This window comes from Perissodus microlepis, chromosome 23, assembly GCF_051167445.1.
Source record: "Perissodus microlepis isolate ML-2025 ecotype Zambia chromosome 23, ASM5116744v1, whole genome shotgun sequence".
NCBI lineage: Eukaryota > Metazoa > Chordata > Actinopteri > Cichliformes > Cichlidae > Perissodus > Perissodus microlepis.
The window spans coordinates 22,802,664-22,824,984 of record NC_140482.1 but is presented as its reverse complement, the minus strand read 5'-3'; the positions used below and the strand labels follow the sequence as shown (position 1 = coordinate 22,824,984).

The following is a 22,321-nucleotide window of genomic DNA, read 5'->3' as shown; positions in this document are numbered from 1 at the left end:
CTAAAAAGGCTTTTCACAAGTAAAGACATTTTATGTGAAATCAAATTTCATACTTTTTAAAACTTCTTAAGAATGCATGGGAACCCTGATTTATCTACCTCATGTGGAGACATATAATTACATTCCCCTGTTTTCACACAACTAGATTTCCATTTGCTTTGCAGACTTGTGCTTAAGTGTTACTTTTTACTGCCATTAACATCGGTGGAGATTAAATCCAATTTAGCCAAGAAGTCAGCAATCATGTCAGTCGGGACGGTGAGTCAGTGGAACAGGGCATGTGAGTAGAGGTTATTAAGCCTTAAAACATATTCTGGCAGAAAGCAACAGGCTCTGAAAATAAGTCAGGAGAGCAGTGCTGGGAGAAAGCCATTAATCTTGTGAATTCATAAGTGAAAACATTTATTTTGCCACTCAGTCTGCTCTCAATGCTGCTGTTTCTTTCCAAACTGACAGCTGCTCATTAAAGATGTTAAATGTTAAACTAGATCCATTTAAATAGAGCTGAAGAAGAGCATTCAGGTATGGCACTGTGCCATAATGAAGGAGACAAGGAAATCACTTTAGCTTTGGACCAAAGCAATGTAAAATTTGTTTTCCCAAATTGAATAGGCTCTGTAATAGACTGAACAGCTTTCTAATCTGCTTGATTTGTTGCCATTCCAGCTAAAAATGGAGTTAAGAGCCAAGCCAACTGGTAATGTATTTTCTGATTCAGGAATTTAAATGTATGTAAGTTGTGAGGAGACAGCAGACAGTGTGTGCTGCAAAAGTACAAATAGAAAGTGCCAAAAGAGCCAAATATTGACAACACAGCATTCTGACCACTCATCCAAACATGGTCCCTCTAGGTTACAAAAAAAAGCATAGCCAAAACACTTACATACAAACCAATGTGTGACATCACTGTGGCTGTGTCCATCTGTTATATACAGTTTATGTGTAAAAGGTATTCCCTCAGCAGATGGTACTTGTTACACTTAAAGACAATTTTAAATCAAAACTCTAAACACGACCTGTGCAGACGAGGTTATGTGTTGAGGGTAAGTATCATGGTGATTCAGCCAGATAGCCACAACGCTTCCTTTAATCTCCCTTCATAGCGCACACCTCAAATCCCCCTATTATCCTCTATTTAGGTTCAGGATTAATCCAATCCAGATGAAGTAGGTGGGTAATTATTCACGCCATCACAGTGACTATTACAGTTGTTATTAACTCCTAGTTCTCGGCAAACTGGCAGCTCTGTCAACTGTCAAGTGCTCTTTGTCTTTTTATGAACTTGAAGATGAGCCTAAAGATCCTCCTCTGTCCTTGAGTGTTAATTTTTTTAATGAATGGAATGATGTAATGATAAAGAGGTCAAATTTACAGCTGTACTTAGTTAGGGCTAATTTTGAGCAAGGACAAAACCTGTTATTTACATACACAGTTGGCACAGCTGGCTGTCTGAGCATGAAGATTTCTTTTTAAAAAAAATGGGTTTATCAATACTCAGACATGAATTTTGAAGCCTTGAAACTTGCTCTGTTTTCGTCTGTTTTCTTGTATCACTTTGTTCTCAATGTTAGTCAGTAAATAAGAGGTCACAAGGAGAAATCTGCACCAAAATCCATTTCCAATGGAATCAAATTCCATTTAACAGAACAGTTTTGTTGTTGGCCGAATAACAAACGAACCAAACCAAAACAAAAAGAAACAAAAAACTGAACTTCTGTGTAATGGAGTCATATAATTAGTTTGAATCAGCATTTTTAACCCAGATCCGACCCCTTACCTATTTCCGCCACGTCCAGGCAGTGCTGCTTGGAGGTGTAGTTTCTGTGGGTGGTTATGGCGATCACGGTCAAACAGTACACCGTCCATATAGATGTGTGGCTGCTGTCAAAGTGGCAGCTGTTGGGGCCGCCAGTCACATAGTCTGGACATTCCAGTTTGGCTTCCTTCCTTGACAAAATCAAAGAAAAAACACATTTAGATAAGCACTAACAAACAAAAGGCAAATCAGTAAATTAACACTGGACATCTTTTTAAACAATACTTGGACTTTCTTTTGTTTTTGGCCTTTTTAACAGTCTAATTTTGTCTAATTTCCAAGCAGGTTTGCAATAATTTATCACACTTATTGTAGCCATCATGAAGCCAAGCATCCAACCAGAAGGGCTGAAGAACTGTTTTCAGCCAAAAGAAAAACAAGGTATCCCACAACAGATGGTCTCACTCCTGAGGACCTGAGGTTAACACATGGAGATTACAGAGAGAGACACACACATTCTGGGGAAAGTTCTCGATCAAACCCCAAACCAAACCTGAATCCAGTCCTGACCTAGTAGTCCCAACATCTGAAACCAGCTTAAAACCAGGTTAAAACCATCATAAAGAAATGGCCAAATCAAAGCCCCAAATCAGGTTCAACGTTAGGCTAATGCCTCAAATTGATCTTAACTGTAATATTTTAAGGAACTTGTCTTTAAGTTTTGAAACTTTTCAATATGGAGGATAATCACAAGCTTATGTTTAACCTTATTAGCATGTTTGTTTTCAGTCCTAGTGAGGGTATTTCATGTAAATAAAAAGTGTGTAATGGCAGTTTAATATATTAAAACACAAACAGCACTGAGGTGTGCCTGCAGAGTGTAATCTCCCTCTCTGAGCTGTGACTTTATTCCTAGCTGCTTTGGTGTTTAGTAAGGTTTTGTCTTTTTTTTTTTTTTATCAGATAATCCCTGATCTACATTTGTTTTCCCAAACAAACATACAAAGTGCAGCAGGAGATGAAACAACAATCAGTAGGAGCTCTGAAGCCACGAGGAGGTCAAAAGCACAATCCAATTTGTCCTGATTAGTGGCAGCGTTTTCTTTGCTGTGGCTGCCATCTGGGCCAGCTGGCATCTGTTTGAGGCCACGTGAGTCTGCGTTCAGGATTTCAGAGCAGCTTGGAAATATTGACCTTCTTAAAAGCTTCCCGGGGACGCGAAGCACGAGAAATCAAACTGCACAAACTCACCTGACCCAGAAACTGACCCAGTGTGCTGCTGATCTGGGGCTTCTTTTATAGTTTCACAAGGCTAAAACAAGGCTCTTATTGTTTGTTAGGGTGGCTGTTTTATAAGGTTTTATAAGACAATATGTTTACACTAACCCCACTAATGTGGGTTAGTGTAAAGCATTCATGAAATTTGAAACAATTTGATTACAATTTTTAAAGCCTTTTAGTCCCTCTTGTATCAACAACTCAGTCTCAAACATATGCACTAAGGCCACCAGTCAACACCTACTTCTACTGTTTATTTTAGTCCTAGTTAACTGTGAGATGTGGAGTTCATACTCTTTGGAGTAGGTGAGGATGTGGGTGACTTCCTCTCCGTCTGTCAGGTTGCTGAGTGGATGCCACCAGCAGGTGAAGTCCTCCATGTTGGGCGAGCGGCAGAAGTAGATGTGAGGCCTTGTCGTGGCGCCACCAGCTGCCTCTGTGGAGTCACACATGGGTGGAGTTAGAGGAAGTATGATGAAGTTATAGTCTGCTCACCACATCTTTCTTCCTCAAGCCCCTCAGTTTAATTCATTCTGTCTGTTACAAACCATTTTAGCTACTTCCTCTTTAAGGTCATCTTTGACCTAACATTCATTTGACTGGCTGTCTGTCAGTTTGAAATATTTGGCCACATTTGTGCCTGTGATATCATACACAGCCAAGAGTAGAAAAAAACTGAACCTGAGTGTCTGAAACCTGAAATTTTACTCACAATGAACACCTGTATATACAGTGACCTTCATTGTTTTAAACTTGTATGTATGACACACAATAAGAAATAGCAGCTGTGGTGCAAAAATCATTGATGATTATGCTAACTATTATCCAGGTTAAGAAACAGGTTAAAGAAACATTTGTAGAAATGAAATGTGCACAAGATTCATAAAGAACTCAGGAAGCTTTTACTTTTTGTTTTGTAGATTTAAGTGATGCTTTTGTCTTTTTAAAGTATGTTAATCAAGAAGTAGGACAACTGAAGCAAACATGGCCCACATGACTGCAGCAAACTGAAAACTATTGCAATCATTTCTAAAAACACGTCCTCTCTTTTTTATGATTTATTGAGAGCAGACTGATGATAATTCAATTCCTTTCAAATTAAATACAAAAGACAGAGACAAAGTGGGCATACAGCTGTGCTCCACAGTAACTCTTTGATCAATCGGCTCTTCTTCAGGCACAGCAGGGATTTTGGAGACTCACACTGAATACAAACACAGTGCTCTCTAAAGCATGACACTCTTGCACAGAAAAACAACTGGCCGAAAACAGGGGCAGACAAATCAATCGAGCACTCATCAGCCACACGTGAACAGTTGGCGAGTGTCAAAAAACACCCTGCACCAAAAAGGAGGCAGGAAAAAAATGTATTGATAAATAAATAAATGTTCAGAAATAATTAAAATAAATGAATGAACATATCAGTTGAATGATATATAAATATTTATGGATTCATTTATATTTCTGAAAAAAAAACAACGTTGTAGTTGTAGTTTCAATTCACAATTTTGAATTTATTTTGGAATTCTCTAATCTACAGAGTTATACATACAGACTCAAATATATACTCACTTAAATCTTTCAGTGATGCTGAGGGTTCTGCAGAGTCTTTTAACTTTTTAAGGTGTATTAACTTCTTATTAGCGATCATTATTGACTACACGTGGTTGCTTCATTGTTCAGCACAACAGCACTAATTAACAGCAATCACTGGACTGACTAACACTCAGAACAATGGGAAAATTCAAGGAACTTAGATTAAGATTTGCAGATTTACACAGGTTAGGAATGTCTCTTGGAGCCATTTTGTAAACAACTGGAAATTCCAAGATGATCAGTTCAACATTTCAAGAATTTGTATCTGTAACTTTTTTGCAACACCTTAAAGTTTGACTGAAATTTGCAGCTGCCCACATGGACAAGCCAAATGCCTTCTGGAGAAAAGTTTTGTGGTCAGACAAGAGAAAGTTTGAGCCGCCTGGCCACAACGACAAGAGGTATATTGGTAGATAGAGGTATGTAAACACTGTACCATCTGGCAAGTATGGTGGTGGTAGCATCATGCTATGGCGCTGTTTTGCTGACAGTTGTACTAGCATATTACATAAACTGGATGAAAAAATCAGGAAGGAGGACTACCTCCAAATTCTTCAGCTTCACCTCAAATCAACAGCTAGATCGTCAAAACGTCTCAAGCAGAACAATGATTTAGAAAAAAACAAAACAAAAACAAATATGTGGCCAGGTGCTTAAAACATGTGCTGAGCAACTATGCAGTGTTTTTTCTTATATCTTTCTTTTATCACTTCAGCAACAAAAGGTTTCCCGAGGTATGGAAAAAATCAATTATTTCTCCAGTCGCTAAGACCACAAAACCTACATCATTAAATGATTTTAGGCCCGTGACTTTAACATCTTTAGTGATGAAGTCTTTTGAATAAATTATCAGGAAGGAGATCCTGCAGCAGGTAGAAAAGCTTATTGGCCCACTACAATTTGCATACAGGCCTTGTAGGGGTGTTGATAATGCAGTGGTTAAATTTCCTATATTGCCATCTTGATGGTGCCAAAGCATCATGCTTAGCTCTCATTTATTGTTTTTTCTTCAGCTTTTAATACTATCCAGCCACATAGCTTAGCTGATGAACTTCTTGACCAGTTTAAACTTGATTTTAATCTTGTTGGCTGGATTTTAGACTTTTTAGCTGACAGATCTCGGTGTGTGAGAGTAAACGGCTGTTTTTCCAAACAGCTGAACTCTTCTACTGCTTCACCACAGGGTTGCTGCCTCTCCACTTTACTATATATTTTGTACAGTAATGAATGTCGCAGTACACAGGCTAACAGGCATCTCATTACAGATACACAGTCATGGTAAGCCTCCTTCATGGTGAAGAGGATTCCCATGGGCCTGTTGTGGATGAGTTTGCTTCTTGGTGTGATCAGTCATTTTTAATGATCAACACCTTGAAAACCAAGGACATGGTTATTGACTTCAGGAAGTCATCCCCCCATCCTGTGCTAACAGTGGTAAATGGTGCAGCCATTGAACTGGTGGACAGTTATAAGTATTTGGGGGTTGTTCTTGATAAGACTCTGTCCTTTGAGCCACATCTTGCTGCTACAGTGAAAAAGGTTCAACAAAGACTACTTTTTAAGGAGATTGGGTTTTAACGTTTCTTCTGAAATGATGACCCTTTTTTTTTTTTACAAAAGTTTTATTGAATCTGTTTTATTTGTTCTGCATCATTGCTTGGTATGGTAATATGTCTTTTAACAATAAGGCCAGACTTAGCAATCTGGTTAAAGTGGCTGGTCAGATTTCAGGGAGGTCTCAGGTCCAACTTGTGGACTTTTATAACAGGCAGGTGCTGAGGAAGGCGACCTCTGTCATGTTATGCTCAGACCATCCTCTCTTTAATGATTTTCAGCTGCTTCCCTCCGGTCGTGGGTATAAAGTGCCTCCAGTGAAGACAAAGAGACATAGCGTGTCTTTTGTACCTGCTGCTATAATCACGGTTAATAATACTAAACCATAAGGGTTGTTGCCATTGCACATTTGCATTTTTTTATGAAAAATTTGGGCTGTTTTCTCTGGGCTTTGTGTTGTGTTTGTTTGTTTTTGTCTCTCTGTATGAACAGACTGAAAATCAATTTCCCACTGGGGACAATAAAGTTACCATTGACCATTGACCAAAAACAAAACAAAAGAAAAACAGATCAAATCTGTTTTTTGAGTGGATGAAGCAGGCTAAGATTAACCTTCTGGAATGAACTTCCCAAATCCTCAACACCATCTATATTGACATTTTGTGTACCGTGCTTTAAACCCAGGTCTGTGCCAGAAAACCAACCAATTTAAGCTAATGCTACCAATTCTGCCAAGAAGAGGGGTCAAATATCCAGCCATATGGCTTTTGACCCTGTGTGGATTAGAAAAAAAATCTAAAATAAGTTCAGACTTGAGCACCCAGTGCTTGTTTTTTTAATTCATTAAAGATGTATGCGTGCAATCATTCCACCCAAAGAAATCATTAAAACTCAAAAATTACTATGACATTCCATGAAACTTCTGTCCATCAATGTGTATATAGAGACATTTTTTCCTTTTCTATTTAAAAAAAATAAAATAAAAATAACAGAATAAAAGAATCTCATAAATGAAAAATGTATTGTTTTCTTGCTTTAATTTAATCTAAGTGTGGGACAAGTGAACCTTTTAAAGCTGATTTGATCTGATCACTTGTGTAAACCTGTCTATGTTGGGTCACATCTATTCATTTCCTTTCTATTCTTGTGTTTATTTATACTGTCTCAGCCCAGCTTAAGAACAGCAACAAGGAGAGGGAGACTAGTGAGGTGGTGACTTAGGACAAAAACCTAATGTATTGTAAACATATTTTATATGACAACACAGCATGGTAGTTATTAATAAAACACTGTGGGAGCACAGCAGTGTGTCAACTTTGCCTTTATTACACACAAACTATTAAATCATGTTAAATCATTAAACAATACCTGCAGGGTCTCTGTATCTCTGCCACATGCTGTGGGCAAACATCCCAGCTATTATTTCTGCACCTTAAGACATTTTGCATCTAATAAAAGACGGAAATTAAACCCCACGTTTCTTATCATAATCTACACAGGAAGGAAAACTTGCTAAAAAATTGTTCACCACTTTGTTTTCGGTATCTCCTGAGCCGTTTTTGGCAAACTCGCATTGCTGAAACTAACCGGCTGAAGCAGCTTCGGTGCCAACACGTGCGAACTGCTGGAGAGAAAATCAAATCTTTCGTCCCAGTAAACAAGCATCTAATGAAAAGGCTGTGACTGCTAGATCTCACACTCACACACACCCCACATACATAAAGTGGGAAACAACAGGGAGGAAAATCAATTATCCAGCTGTCATCTCTCCTCTGCTTCACCTCGACAAAATCCATTCTCTAATTTCATCAGTTTCTACCTCAAACACACACACACACACAATTATCCAGCCCATCTCTATCTGATAGACTGTTAGTCCCATGACTGTGATTTAAAGCAGCGCTGGAAAATTGATTGGCGTCTGAAAGCAGAGGGAGAGCGGTCCTGTCTGCACAGACAGCATGCTGTTTGTTATAAATTTTGAAAAAAAGAAAAGATCAACGGCATCATCCAGGCGATGAGGTGGCACTGAGCTCTGAGCACTCTAGGAATTAACTGAGTTTATAGCTTTTTTATTTTAGGCGCCTACTTTTTGTTTAATGAAGCAGTGAGGCAGAAATCCCCTGCCTCCAAACAACCCGAGTACATCACAGTTTTATAATTGCAAAAATTCAAAGTGTACTGCACAGATTCTTTAATACAGGATTAGAGGTTGTGTATGAAAGGTTTCTGCAGTCACAGTGCTGTTAAATAATAATCAAAGCTCTGATAGTAACGGATGCACACAAACAGCAGATTGAAGTTTGTAACTAGAAGAAAAGTAACTTCTCTGATGGATGAGAGAGATGAAGTACTCAATTATCAGCTAATGTATAAAATGTATGAGTGCAACACACAGACTGAGATACCTGCTAACGAGTAACTGCTGTGTCCTGTTAAAGATTTATTACATGAAACGTGGAGCTGCACAAGACTTTAAATATAATTTTGTGTTGGGCAAATGTTTTGCAAAGTGGAAAAAACATATTTAGACTTTTTACTTGTGTAAAAGTTACAATCCTACTTAAATAGCTTAAAAGTAAACAAGCTGTTGAATCAAAGTAATTTGTCTTGTGAGATTAAAATAAATGTCAATGTATCGAGATAGCTATACAGAGCATTCTACTTATGTAAAATGACCATTTTCAGAATATTATATACATAATATATAGACATTTTATTAAGCTATAATTATTATTATTCATTTATTGATGTGTACACGTCTCTTTAATGTTCCACCTTGATCTATGACAGTAAAATTAATCTTCAGAATAATAAGATGCTGATGTTTAATCATTTTTAAGAAAATATTTGTATCAAACAAAAAAATTAGAAAGCTCTGCACACCTGAATTAATGATAGGTGCTAGAAATTTGTGAAAGTATAATGGAGTAAAAGCAAAGCATAACGAAAAAATACGTAAATTAAATACAAGTACATGAAACTAGTACTCGAGTAAATGTACTCAGTTACACTCCAACTGCTCTGGTGTTGAGCAATATAAGATTAATAGTACTCTGTTCCATTGACATTGGTGGGGGGCACTACAGGGGCTCCCTCTAGGCACACCCCTGCCAGCAGCACAAACACTTCAGTTACTGAATTTGATTCTTGCAGACAAAGCAGCTACAGCCACCTGTGCCTCCATCCACCTCTGAAACACAGTGACCACACCCCTAACTTTTAAGCTTCACCTGTATCCAGACAGACGCTGCATAAACAAGTCAGCAATTGTTACTGTGTACCCGACGTGTGAATCTTGAACAGTTATCCATGACCAACTGCTTCAGAGCAGCAAAATCAGGCACACCTCATGTCTGTGTTATCATGTTAAAGCAGGGCCTCAGTGTGGTGATTAATGTAATGAAATACTGCTTGCCCGTTGAGATGACGCTGTGGGAGGCGAGCAGTAATCCATCTGAGAATTCGTGGCGCTTCAGTCTGCGAGCAGCAGGGAAACAAAGGCTTTGTGTTTGCTGTAAGAAGCTCAGGGAGCCACGCTGCAGGGACTTTCTCATGAAAAACCAACACTTCTCAGAAATACATCAGCTAAGGAACGCACTCTGGGCACCAATAATGCTGGACAAATTTCTACCTGCAGATGCACAGCAGTGCTTGCAATTAAATTTTTCACAAAGAATGATATCCGGCTTTAATTGCACCAACAGAAGGAGAGAAAAGAAAGAAGGCAATTCTTAGAGTGACCTAGTTTAATATATGAAGATATGAAGAGATTTCAAAGGACCAGCCTCGTATTTACATGATACAACCGGAATATAACATGATTATTGAAGTGTACCAGAACTGGCTCTGCACCAGTGTCGTTAAAAACAAGTGCTAAATTTATTTTTGATGGAAACCTTCAAGCCCTCTCAATCTGCACAGAGCAGAGAAGGAGGTCAGGAAGTCAGACAAAGTATTACCAGAGAGCATCAAGTCAATTTTCAAAATAACAGAACAGACGAAATTCTCTCCTGAAATGATTCGAAGCAAAGTGCATCAGAGACGTGATGACCTGAGGTCTGCGCTTCGAAGCAGGATTTGGGTTTATCCTGGGAACTTCAGGGTTAATCCTGGGTTTTCAGCGTTACAAAGGCAGTTCACACCTTACTGGGTGCATCTCCATGGTAACTTATGCTGCAGACCTGATCTGCTCTGGAGGAGGTTATGCTCCAGATTAGAGATCAACAGGTAGAAAATCACCTCGTGTTGACCGATCACTTCCCTGCAAAAATAGCATGGCCATTTCTAGAAGATCCCTCAGACATCTGTGCACGGAGTGTAGGAGGGTTGAAAGAAATAAAAATTCTTCGATTAATTTTCTTTTCCTGATGGTTCATACTATGATCTCAAATGCTCCATTTCCCTAGCAATTTATAAAGAAATTATTGGTCAAGGCTTTTGCACAGTACTGCTTATAGTGCTTATTTTTACAGGACACAACAGCATCTGAACTGGGACTCAAACTGGCAACCAGTGGATTGCCCACACACACACACACACACACACACACACACACACACACACACACACACATATATATATATATATATATATATACATATATAGTTTTTTTTCTCTCTGTGCCATATGACTTTTACAATTTTAGAAACAGATGTCTATATATAAAAACCATCTATTTTTTCCAGATTGTAATTCTTGGTGAAATGATGCAAAACATAAACATAAAAAGATGCTCCTGCTGTTGATCAGAAGCAGGTCCTGCTGTCTGGCACAGGCAGTCGCAGCTTTTTAGCATTTTTCTGAACGAACTAATGGCTGAGCCTCCCGTAAATGTCAAAACAAAAGCAGACATCTGGATATGAAATAAAGCAAATACCATGTCCAGCCACACTGATTTATTGAATGCCAGTTACACACACACACACACACACACACACACACACTGAAGACATCAAACTAATTTGTTCTGACATTTGTCAAAACCGTTTTCGTTGTCAAATGCACAAACAGTCGTCCGAGTAGAACAAAGCCAGACAAATCACAGAAGGCTGATAACACTGCAGGGTCAGAAGTGTTTCACAGCTAAAGTTTGAAAGGGAGAATAAGATTTCAGCCATATGTCATAAAAAAGAAAGACTATAAAAAGGTTTACTCGTAAACTTCCTGGGATATTAGCTGTGCAAAAAACAAAATGTCTATAAACACTTCCTGCGTGAACCTATACTGCTGTTTCTGAGCCAGGAGTCAGTCAATTAAGCCTGTGATTTCTGAAGGAAAATGTCAGGATATTTATCAGTGAGCTAAATGACAAGAGAAAGCATGTGAGTCATACAGCAAGAGTTCAAAATTAAACTTAAAGTTCGCAACTTGCCATATTACTTGATTCTGATTGAAGCAAGCCACTCCTGTTACTGAAAATGACCAAGTCTGCGGTTCAGAGCAGGTACAGTCACTGAGAGGGAGCAAGAGAAAATCTCTGCAGGGGACTCAAGATAAAGGCTGCAAATTAGCTGTTGTCACCAAGCACCAGTGTGCAGGACTGAAAAGTGAAACCTGTGCTTAATGGTCACTCGAGGCTGGCTCCAGAAGTGACTCAATCCCCAAAGACTCCCACATTAAATTGACCAGCTTTACAGCAAAAATGAACTTGTTTACAGCGCGATATAAAAAATATAAGGCTTTGCTCTCCATATGGATAATTTCCACATTCATAAAAACAGTGTGTGTGTGTGGGGGACGGGAGGGGAGTAATTGGAGTAATTGCATTTACTGAACTGGACCTTTGGATTGTGTTTGTGCTATTAGTGCTTTTTGGAGCATTTTAAGTGGAATTATCTAACAAATAATGCTTGCTGTGCTGGTACGGGGAGTCCATCCAGCAAGTGTGCAGTGTAGGGCTTTTTTTTTTTAATCTATGCACACAGTATCAAAAGAGAAGCATGGAAGAAGACAGCGCTGTGTGGTTTCTTCTGTAAACATCCCCTCGTAGACAGTTGGTCACTAGTGGACATTCCAGTTGCCTAGGTAACCCCGTTGACTATCATGACTCAGAGACTGAGGACCCAAATGCAGACTCATGAAACGAATTGACAATGGACCTTTTAATAGACCTTTTAATGGATCCAAACAAAATGTTAATAGCTTGAAGAGGCAAGCAGAATCCAAAAGCTTCAAAAGCACAAGGGAGGACAAAGGGAAGCCAGCATTATTTATAGACACACAGGGTAATCAGGTAATGGTTGACAAGATGCAGCAAACATAATCAGGACAATCAGAGAAGAGGAGAGAAGTAAAACAACACCACGAAGAACAAACAGACAGGAAAACCAATATCAAAACAGGAAGTCAGGGAACAACTAAACAGGGACAAGAATGAACTTTAAACTGAAGGATGAGATTAATTAATGAGAGTAATTAATGTCATAAAAACACACACAGAAACTTGTGGTGAAGATAAATGAGAACTCAAGGGTTGAAGACTAAGTAGTCAATGAAAACCCAAGCCTCAACTATAAAGGTTACCCACAGGGCATAGCAGTGACACGTCATGACCTATGGGTTACGTTATCTGCAGTACATCACTGCTGTCAAGTGCCTTTGGAAACAGCTGTGATTGGCAAATGCAATCAGGTGGTGATTCAGCAAGTGCTTGATTTGCTATTGCTTTCTGTTCCCTTGGCCAAGCACGCGTTTTCAAAATAAGTTGATCATTAAATTATCATTATCGGTTATCGTGGGAAGCTAAATTTGATTATTCATGCAGCTGTACCTCCATACTGTGTGTGCCTTGGGCATTTCTTCAAATTAGTTCAGATGCAAACGAACCCATCAAAACACCAAAGTCAAAGAAAGACATTAACTAACTAACCGAGGAAGCAGTAGACAAACAACTCTCATTCCTGCGAATTAGAAAATACTGCTTTTGTAGTTGCTTTGGTTGGTAGCAGATTGCCAGGGTTGCTTGTGGTTTGCATGAAAGTTGCAGATTTGTCTGCAAACACTTGCAAGCTACTCACCAACCGGTGGTAAAACTGTGAGAGACTGCAGTTGATGGTTCCTGAGGGATCGCTGACTGGTCTCTAGGCTTGTGTAACTGAGACTGGTTACATGCGTGGCTAAAAACTGTTTTGCTGCTGATAACACTGCACCCTCTCATCCATATATGAACACTTCTCCCTCCAAAAAGCCAATAAAGAAATAAGCCAAAACATGGAAATGTAATTATTTGAGCAGAGCTGGTTTGTTCCACAGAACTGAAGTTTTCGTTTGCTGCCGTCTTTTGTCTTTTTGTCTCCTAAGGCATTTTGTTTTCGATAAATACACCAGGGCATACATACTGGAATTGCAGTGTTGAATTATTCACTCAGTGTAGCCTTGGAAGGATATCTCTTCTTCCTCAATGAAAAGTAAGTTATTCAACACATTATAAAAGCTGAAGCACAATTTTGTAACTCAAATTGCGGCCATGAGATAATCTCTTATTGTGCTGTGCATATCTTCAAACACAATCATGAATTCTCACCTAAACATCACTCAAAAATCAGATCAGAAAGACACAGACAAAGCGTGTTTGTGCAGGCCTAGAGATAAACCCGTGTGATGCTCTGAAACATGAGCAGCCATCAGGTTTGTGAGTCATCCTGCCTCTCCAGCTGAGGTATCGATGAGCTGCCGACATGTCCATCTGAGCGGAAAGAAATTGTCAAACTCAGCTGGCAGCCGTCTGAGGCTGATCCCGTCAGACAAAGCTTCTGCTGTTCTGAGTTTATTTTTAAATGTTCACACTGACTCCGATGTGAAGGTTACCGCAAAAAATTAACTGGAAACTTATCAAGCTGATTGAAAGTGCCCATTACGGGACTCTCTGTGCGATTTAAATTGTTTAAAGACATGAACTCAGTAATCTTGAACAAAGCTGATGGACTGCCCTGTTAACAGTTATTCCCTCCCCAAAGGGAGGGAGTATGTTATCGGTTCTGTCTGGTTGTCTGCTTGCTACCCGTCTAGGCTCCACAGTTTTCAAGATATCATTTTCAAATTGTGTGATGATAGGTACCAATAACAGCTTGAACTGATCTCATTTAGGTGAAAACTGGATCAAGGTCACACCAAATATGAAAATCTGTAAAAAGTTTATATTACCCACAATTTTTTACCGATCATCTTCAAACTTCAAACAACAGCATAATAGACCTTTGCCGACATGAGAAGCTAGGTAGGTTAAGTATTTCACCTTGTCCTTCATCGTTAGCGCCCAAGATCAAAGTTGAAAAAAAATTTCAAGAAACCATATTAAGTGATATATCATATGAAAGGACATAAAGAGAACTGTACAACACACTTTGTATTTTTTCAATATGATTCCCTGCAATGTCACAATGATGCAATAAGAGGCTGGCATCATCATACTGTAAAAAAAAACAAAAACATAATAAAGATCAAAGCTTTAGTACAGCCATTGCCCTTTAGGGATAGCTGTGCTCTCTGACTGCAAACAGACAAGACAGTTGAACAAAATTCCTCCCAAAATAATGACAGTGCTTTTCAAAAGTAAATATAAGGAAGGATAATGTAATTAAAAGATTCAGAGAGTCTGTAAAATCTCTGTAAAGAAAACACGAGCCTGCAGACCATCATTAAATGTTGGTGGAGTTCAGGCCCCTCCGGCAGCACTGCCTTAAAAACAGAGCTGATTCTGTGGTGGAGATTACTGCATGAACTCAGGAACACCTCTAAAGGCAAAACTGTCAGCAGTAAACACAGCTCATTAAGTTAAAACTCTACCGTGTAAGGAAAAAAATGGACCCAAAAACATCTTCTTCAATGAGTCTGAGCTCGTTTAAGATGGCCTGAGGCCAAGTGGTGCGGGTCTGACCAATCAGAGTCTGAGACACTTTTTGAAGCTCATGTATCCTGTGGCCTCCAGGCTAAAGAGGAGAGGGACCATCTGGTGTGACATCAGCACAGATGAGCAAACAGTTTTGAAAAAAAAAGAAAACCTGGGCATTAAATAAATATTTTGTAAATCACTTGTAAATCATTTGCTCTCAGACTCACCATGGTTGTGTCTTTCAGTGTGAGCGTTGTTCTGGGCGACGATCCTGCCGTAACTCACAGGAGGAAGCAGACAGAGCAGCAGCCACAACATCTCAGAGCCCTCTGTTAACCTATCAACACAAATAAACATTCAAATATGAGCTGGGGAAAAGACCCACTAAACACCTAATGCTCCTAATGCACTTACTGCGAGAAAGTTTAGTTTCCATCTGATAACAGTGAAGTCTATCTAAGTGTCCACTTGTCTAAGAGTCACATGTTCAATTTTAAGGGGCATCAGTGGGTTCACCCTGCAGCTCCTCAAGTCCAAACACAACAGCTTTGCCTCCTCCAGTCATGAGACACATCACAAGGGATGACCCCCCCCCCCTCACTTCCTCCTTTCTCCCATCAAATCAGTCCTGAACAACACCGCCGCCTCACCAGATTCCCATTAAAAACTTCATGCATTCCTCAAATTACAACTTCTTCCAATGAATTAATAAACGTATAGGAGAAAAAACTCATTTAGATTTATCTGTTTACCTCCCAGTGTTGACAATCTTCCACGCGTTTGCAGAAGGAGCAGAAAACAAAATCTGCCTTGGTGCATGTTACACAACAATAAAACAACAGGGAAAAACACTGTCCATTGGTATGGAAGTCCATGAATGCCCAAACTGGAATGTCATAATAATTAAATTAATTTAACTGAAATGGACTTGTAATAAAAATTTAAAACTAAATAGCAAACAGACAGGTTTTGCTCATTAAATTATCCAAAAAGGATGTCCTCATCTATTTTTTGACCATTTAACTGAATGAGATGTAACACAGCACTCAAAATACTCAGTAATCATAGAATTAACTTTTTATCCACATATTTTTAAATGGAATTTATAAGAAAAATTGTCCCTTTTTAATCATTATAAATGCAAGTTACTTTTTAGCATTCTATGCAGTGACTAACTGTAAAAGCAGATGCTTTAGCCATTTGCTAATGTGTAGCATTTAGCTGTTTGGTAACACAATGCCACAAGATTCCCAGGAGAAGACATGCCAGCAAATTAAGCCCAATATCCGAATGTGAAATGCACAGAGAAAAGCCAAAAACCCAACTCAGACTCTACAGGCCTCAGCTGGGATGGGAAATGTTCAAGTCGATGACAGAACAGTTAAAAAAAGACTAAACAAGCATCACTTGTTTGGAATAGTTTTCAGGATAAAACCTCTTCTATCTAAAAAGAACAGGGTAGCATGGTTTAGGTTCACAAAGTTGCATCTGAACAAACCACAACACTTCTTTAACAATATATTTTGGAGAGACAAGACCAAAATGGAGATGTTTGTTCACACAGCACCGCTTTTGGAGAAAACCAAACACAGGACACCTTGCAGTCACTGAACTGACCATAAACTCCTCTATATACCAAACTATTTTAGAGTCAAATGTAAGGACATCTGTAAGGACCACCAGCTAAAGCTTGAAAACTTGGTCATGGAACAGGACAATAAACCCAAGAACAGCAGCAAATCTCCAACAGAATGGCTGAAAAAAAATGAATCAAGGTGTTGTAACGGCTCAGCCAAAGTCCATACTTCAGCCGGACCTGATTCTTCTGGTGCAACTTTAAGCAAGCTGTGCATAAAAAATTACATACAGACAACAATAAAGTGAGATACTGTTAAACTCATACAGAAAACAGTTCACTCTTATTTGGTCATGTGCAGTATAGGTGATGCTGTCTGCATTCCTGTTCACTTTGTATAACTGGGTCATACTACCTACAGAAATAGTCTGACTATTCGGCATTAGTTGGACGTATTAGCGATGGGCAGGAGAAAGAGAGCACCATGAAGTGGTCGAGGAGGAATCATCTGCATATAAATGTGATCAGGATGTTAATGTGGTGGAGGAGTGCAAGTACTGTGGCATGCATGTTAACATAAGGCTGAACAGTTGGACCAAAATGTATACAAAATGAGGCTGTAAAGCCCCGTATCCTCTGGAGATCCTTCAATGTGTGCAGCAAAATGCTGGAGACTTTCTATCACTCAGCTGTGGTGAGCTCAATGTACTTTGTTGTGATCTGCTGGAGAAGCAGCATTAGAGCTGGTGACACATATGGACTGAATAAACTGATTAGGAAGGCTGGCTCTGTGATTGATTGAAGACTGAAAACTTTTGAAGTTGAGGTGGGGAGGTCACTGACCAAACTGTTATCCACCGTGGATAATCCTGGCCACCCTCTGCACCACTTACTGCAGATAGTGGTTAGGAGTGAAGCACCTTCTCTAACAGACCATATGTTATCACCAACTATAATTGAATTATACCTGTGTGACCTGGCAGAGAGGCATCTGCCAGCTATTATTATAGTACTTGTACTACTATGTTACTATCATTTTATTTTGACTTCTGTATCATTACTTCAAGTTTTTGCTGTTAAAGGTGGCTCTATAAGCTACTTAAGCATGGCACGTAGTTTTTTTCCATGACTGCATTGTGACATTTTGAAGGACCCACCGAAGGATCTGAGGCTGTGAACTAACTTGTATGGAATCAACATTTCTGACAGACCAAGACCCAGTGCTAACATGTACATGGAGCCAGAGGGCAGAAAACAAGAGGAATTGGTAATTCAAATCAGTTGAATTCATTTTCATTTCTATAGTGCCAATTCACAACAATTCATCTCAAAGTACTTTATATTGTCAGGTAAATACCCTAGAAATAAATCCCCAAATCACACAACCTCCTACAACCAACCACTTGGCTACGATGAGAGAAGTCTTTTAAAATGAAGAAAGCCCCAGCAGAAGCAGGCTCAGAGAAGGGCAGCCACATGGTGAGAGGAAAGGAAAGTGAGCAAAGAGAGATTGGAGAAAAGGCAAACTAGAGGAGAGAGGCCCAAAGTTTACTAATAACTAATAATTGCAGAGTGGTGTACACAATGTAGAGAATGAAAAGAGTTTAGCGAAGAAGAAATGGTTAGTGCATCATGGAAAGCAAGAGTATATCCTTCAGTGTGCATATTTGTTTAATATGAAAAGTGAAGGACATATTCTGGTCAAAAATGACTCTAAGATTCTTCACAGTGTTACTGGGAGCCAGAGTAGGCATCTGGTTGGATACCATATTTCTAAGATTTTAGGGCTGAGTATAAAAACTTCAAATTTGCCTGAATTTAGAAACAGGAAATTAGAAGTCTTCCAAGTCTTATGTCTTTAAGACATTCCTGTAGTTTAATAACTAATTTTTGTGTGTTAAGATGGGTATCGTCTGCATAGCAATGAAAATGTATGCAGATTGATATTATGCTGTCTGTGAAAACCATCAAGAAACTGCAGATCTCTGAGCTACTTAGTGGTGACTTAGTAACTTTGTTTGTAAGCCAGAAAGAGTTGCTGAAGCTGTACTTATTTTTTAGAGAAATAAAGTCAAAGTCTGGGCACTAGACCTTGGTCTGTAAAATCCAAAATTGGTTGTTTCAAATTAGCATTTGAAAGCTGGACTACCCACTAAACTGACAAAACAACCTTGACAGAACAGATATTGGACATGTTTTTGGATATTAAGTCTAAAATATTGGCACTGTTTTGAAATTTGAGGGATTTTTGCCCATGTGTAAGGTAAGATACTGACAATTTCTTCTTTTACGGCTCAGTCTGATGGGTTCATTTTCCCACAGCCAATATTACATGACTTAAAGTCAGCGGACTTCTTAACTTAGGCTTAAATATGACTCCAAATAGTTAAAGATGCATTACAAACACATCTTCTGAACATTAAAAAAAGAAAAACTTGGTGTAAATTCGCTTTCAAATTCTGGATGATTTCCAAGTTGCTGTCTTTTGTTCTCCTCTGTAACTCTAACAAATGCTGATGCTCATTCGCTCCAGCTTACATCAGATCTTATTTATCTTTCGAAAAGTGAATTACCCTGCAATGTTTGCACGACCCACAAAGTGGTTTAATAGTACTTACTGTCACCAGAATCCCCAGAGACTAGTCAAACCATCTGGATGGAAAGATTAAAACACTGTTGGAGGGACTTTGATGTTTCTAGAAATAAAGTGCTGCAGTATTTAGACCTGTCCCCTCACAAAACATGATTTTTTTTTTATCAGAACATATCGTTGCCGTGACACTGACCTTTAGGTTGCTGTGTTCGATAACATCAACGATATCAGATATTAGAGGGTCTGCTCAAAGCTCATTTCTTTAATCAGCTTACTCCACTGAACTGTTTCCTCAGAACCTACTGAGCATGTGCAAGACGTCATAGATGCACATTTACACACACTGCTGAAGGATCAGGAGAGTGGACTTATTGATATGTTTTGGTGGTTTTCTCTGCAGAGGTAAAAACATAAGTCATTCTCAAGACGTGCTGTGATCGAGGGGCAAATAGAAGATAAACGTTTTCTGTCATATCTATGTCTTTCTATTGAGAATGAGGGTCTTCAGTAGGAAAACCAAAGGCTTGTAGTCTAAAGTCACTAATAAGCTGTTTGAATGCTGGATTTTCTTGGCACTCAGGAACTATTGGGGACTACTCAGCTGCAGCTTCCTAGAATCAGCTAAAGTGACCATAAACAGATTTTTCCAGGAGCTCGGGAACTTTGCAGGGTCTAAATGTGGTTCCTGGCCTGGCCACCGACAATATTTCAGAAGTGACAGTTACCTGTCAAACAACTACAAGCCTCTTCATTTCTGATTACCTGCACTGACTGTGAAGTTTATTTCTCTTTGCAAATTGTAGAAAAAACCACGAAGTTCCCCTCAGCAGGTGGATGCAGTGGCATTAGGCCTACATGAGGCTTTCACCCAGGAGTCTGAGGTTCCATCACCTCTACTACTTCTACCACCACTTGTTTGTCTTTCATCCATTTTAACTTTTCTTTCTTTAGTTTTTTTCTTTGTCATGTTTTTCTTCTTGATTTTCCTAACACGTTCCAGATTTCCACTCCATGTCTCCTTTTGCTCCTTTCATATCGTGTTTTTCTCATTTCATTAATGCCTACTTTATACTTTTCCTTCATACCATATATCCATATTTTAATCTTAGTTTGTTCTTTGCTTTTTCCTTGTGTCCCTAATTTTATTCTGATCTTTTGGATCCATTTCTTTTCTCAGTGTTTTTTTCTTACCTTCCTTCTTACACCTATATTGTTTACACTGTTTACTTCTCCTGTTCATCTGCCCTTATGTACTTTTACTTCATTTGCTTTCACCCCATCTCCTTATTTCTTTTTATTACTTTGTTTAAATCCTTTTACCTGTCACATTCAAGCTTGCCTTCCTTCTTTCCATGTTATCCACCTCCCTCTGCCTTTCTTTTACTGCTCATAGCTGACCCTTACATGTAGCTGATTATTGCTTTAAGCTTGGACTGAATTTCTGGGCCGTCCTGTTGCTGACAACTGTATGGGCATGAACCTGCATTAGCAACAGGAGACATGAAACAACAGGAGAAAACAGTATAAATAAATCTGTCAGCCTCCCTCATCATGACTGCGTGTGTGACATTAATGAAGCCACACGGGGGCTTAGGGCCTTTAAAGTCTGGTCTTATAAAGGCAAAGATGACAGAACTGACATGCAAACAGCAACAATAGCAGCAGCTCAGCTCCATCCTCCAGCTCTAAGACAACAATCACAGCGAATAATCCCCGCCTTGATCTCACAGGATTACTGCGAGGCCTTGTTGGGTTTTATCTGGCAGCCTCGGCTCACCCTGACACGCCACAAGGCGCAACACGACCGCCTCAAAAAGCACAAAGAAGTCTCGGTTTCTAATCCCTCGGCGTCCCTCACCAAACATCTCACCTACCAAAAAAAAAGCCAAACACTTGTTTTAAAAGCTTCAGACTGCACTTCAGATTTTATGTTTATGTTTATCATACCCCATGCTCTGTATTTAGGGATTTAAAGGGCTAACACTTGTGATAAAATAAGCTCTTTGTGTTTTTATTTTGAGGCAGTTCAGTTGGTTTGCTGGCTAGGGTTTAAAAACACCACCTCGTTAGAACTTCAGTTAACATTTTTCTTTATGAGTTTTTGTGATCGTTTTGCATTTTTGTGCAGTTATTTGTGTCTCTTGTGTGTCTTTTTTAAAAATCTAGAATATTTTTTGCATTGCTGTGTCAGTTTATATCACTTTAAGTCTCTCTGCAGTTATTTTGTGTCTCTTTTGCAACTTTGTGTGGCTGGTTTGCTTTAATTTTTACTCTTTGTGGTCTTTTGCCATTTAATTGTGGTTTTTTTATATATCACTGAATTTTCTTTTGTATCTCTGTGTCTTTGGCATTTTTATAGTCATTTTGTATTTCAGTGCTGTCATTTTATGTCTATTCAGTGTCTTTTTGAAAATGTTTCTTTAATCTTATTTTCATGTTGTGGTCAGTTGATATCACTGGGAGTCTCTCTGTAGCTCCTTTGCGCCTTTTGCCTGATATGTATCCCTCTAGAGTAATTTGGTGTCTCTGTGGTCTCCTTCCATTTACTTGTGGTTATTTCACATTTTTCTGAAGTCATTTTGTGCCTCTTTGCGTGTTTTTCAATTCATTTGTGGTCATTTTTGTATTTGCTGCCTAGTTCTTTGCATCTCTTAGTGTCCTCTAACAACTATTTGTGGTTATTTTATGTTTCTGTGAAATTGTTTTATCTTGTTGTGGTGAGTTTATATCACTTCTCTCTGTGATCATCTTGTATCTTTTTGTTCTGTGCTTGGTTTTCTTTTGAGCGTCGATTTATAGCTGCTAGATGAGCTCTGAGACTTTCCAAAAAAAATATTACATCTTTTGACTCAGCATCTCTGCCCTGTCTGCCACTACACACTAGTGAACTATAATTACCACTGAAAAACAAGCATCATTTCAGTTTCAATGAAAAAACGTGACGGCAAAGAGAGTCCTCACGTCCACTGTGAGCTAATCAGTCACATGGATCTTTTTTTTTTTTTTTTATGACTAAAGCAGATTTCTTTCGATCTTCATCATATTACTGCTGAGCAATTAGCTAACTTACAGCTTCCTGTCACGCAGAAAATATCTAAAAGCCTGAGGGAAACGTGCCAAATGAGCTCAATGCAT

At 38.9% G+C, this 22,321-nt stretch overlaps 1 protein-coding gene across 1 annotated transcript in view; it reads right to left on the bottom strand.

The window, feature by feature from the left end:
* The window catches only part of crfa4 (cytokine receptor family, class I receptor 4), a 56,680-nt gene that overhangs the window by 7,735 nt on the left and 26,624 nt on the right, over positions 1–22,321 (bottom strand). The window contains exons 2-4 of the mRNA XM_084922597.1: positions 15,245–15,354; positions 3,329–3,470; positions 1,778–1,947 (exon numbers count right to left, since the gene is read on the bottom strand). Of these exons, the coding sequence (XP_084778723.1) occupies positions 1,778–1,947; positions 3,329–3,470; positions 15,245–15,335 (403 nt within the window). The 5' untranslated portion in view covers positions 15,336–15,354. The remainder of the gene's footprint in view (positions 1–1,777; positions 1,948–3,328; positions 3,471–15,244; positions 15,355–22,321) is intronic.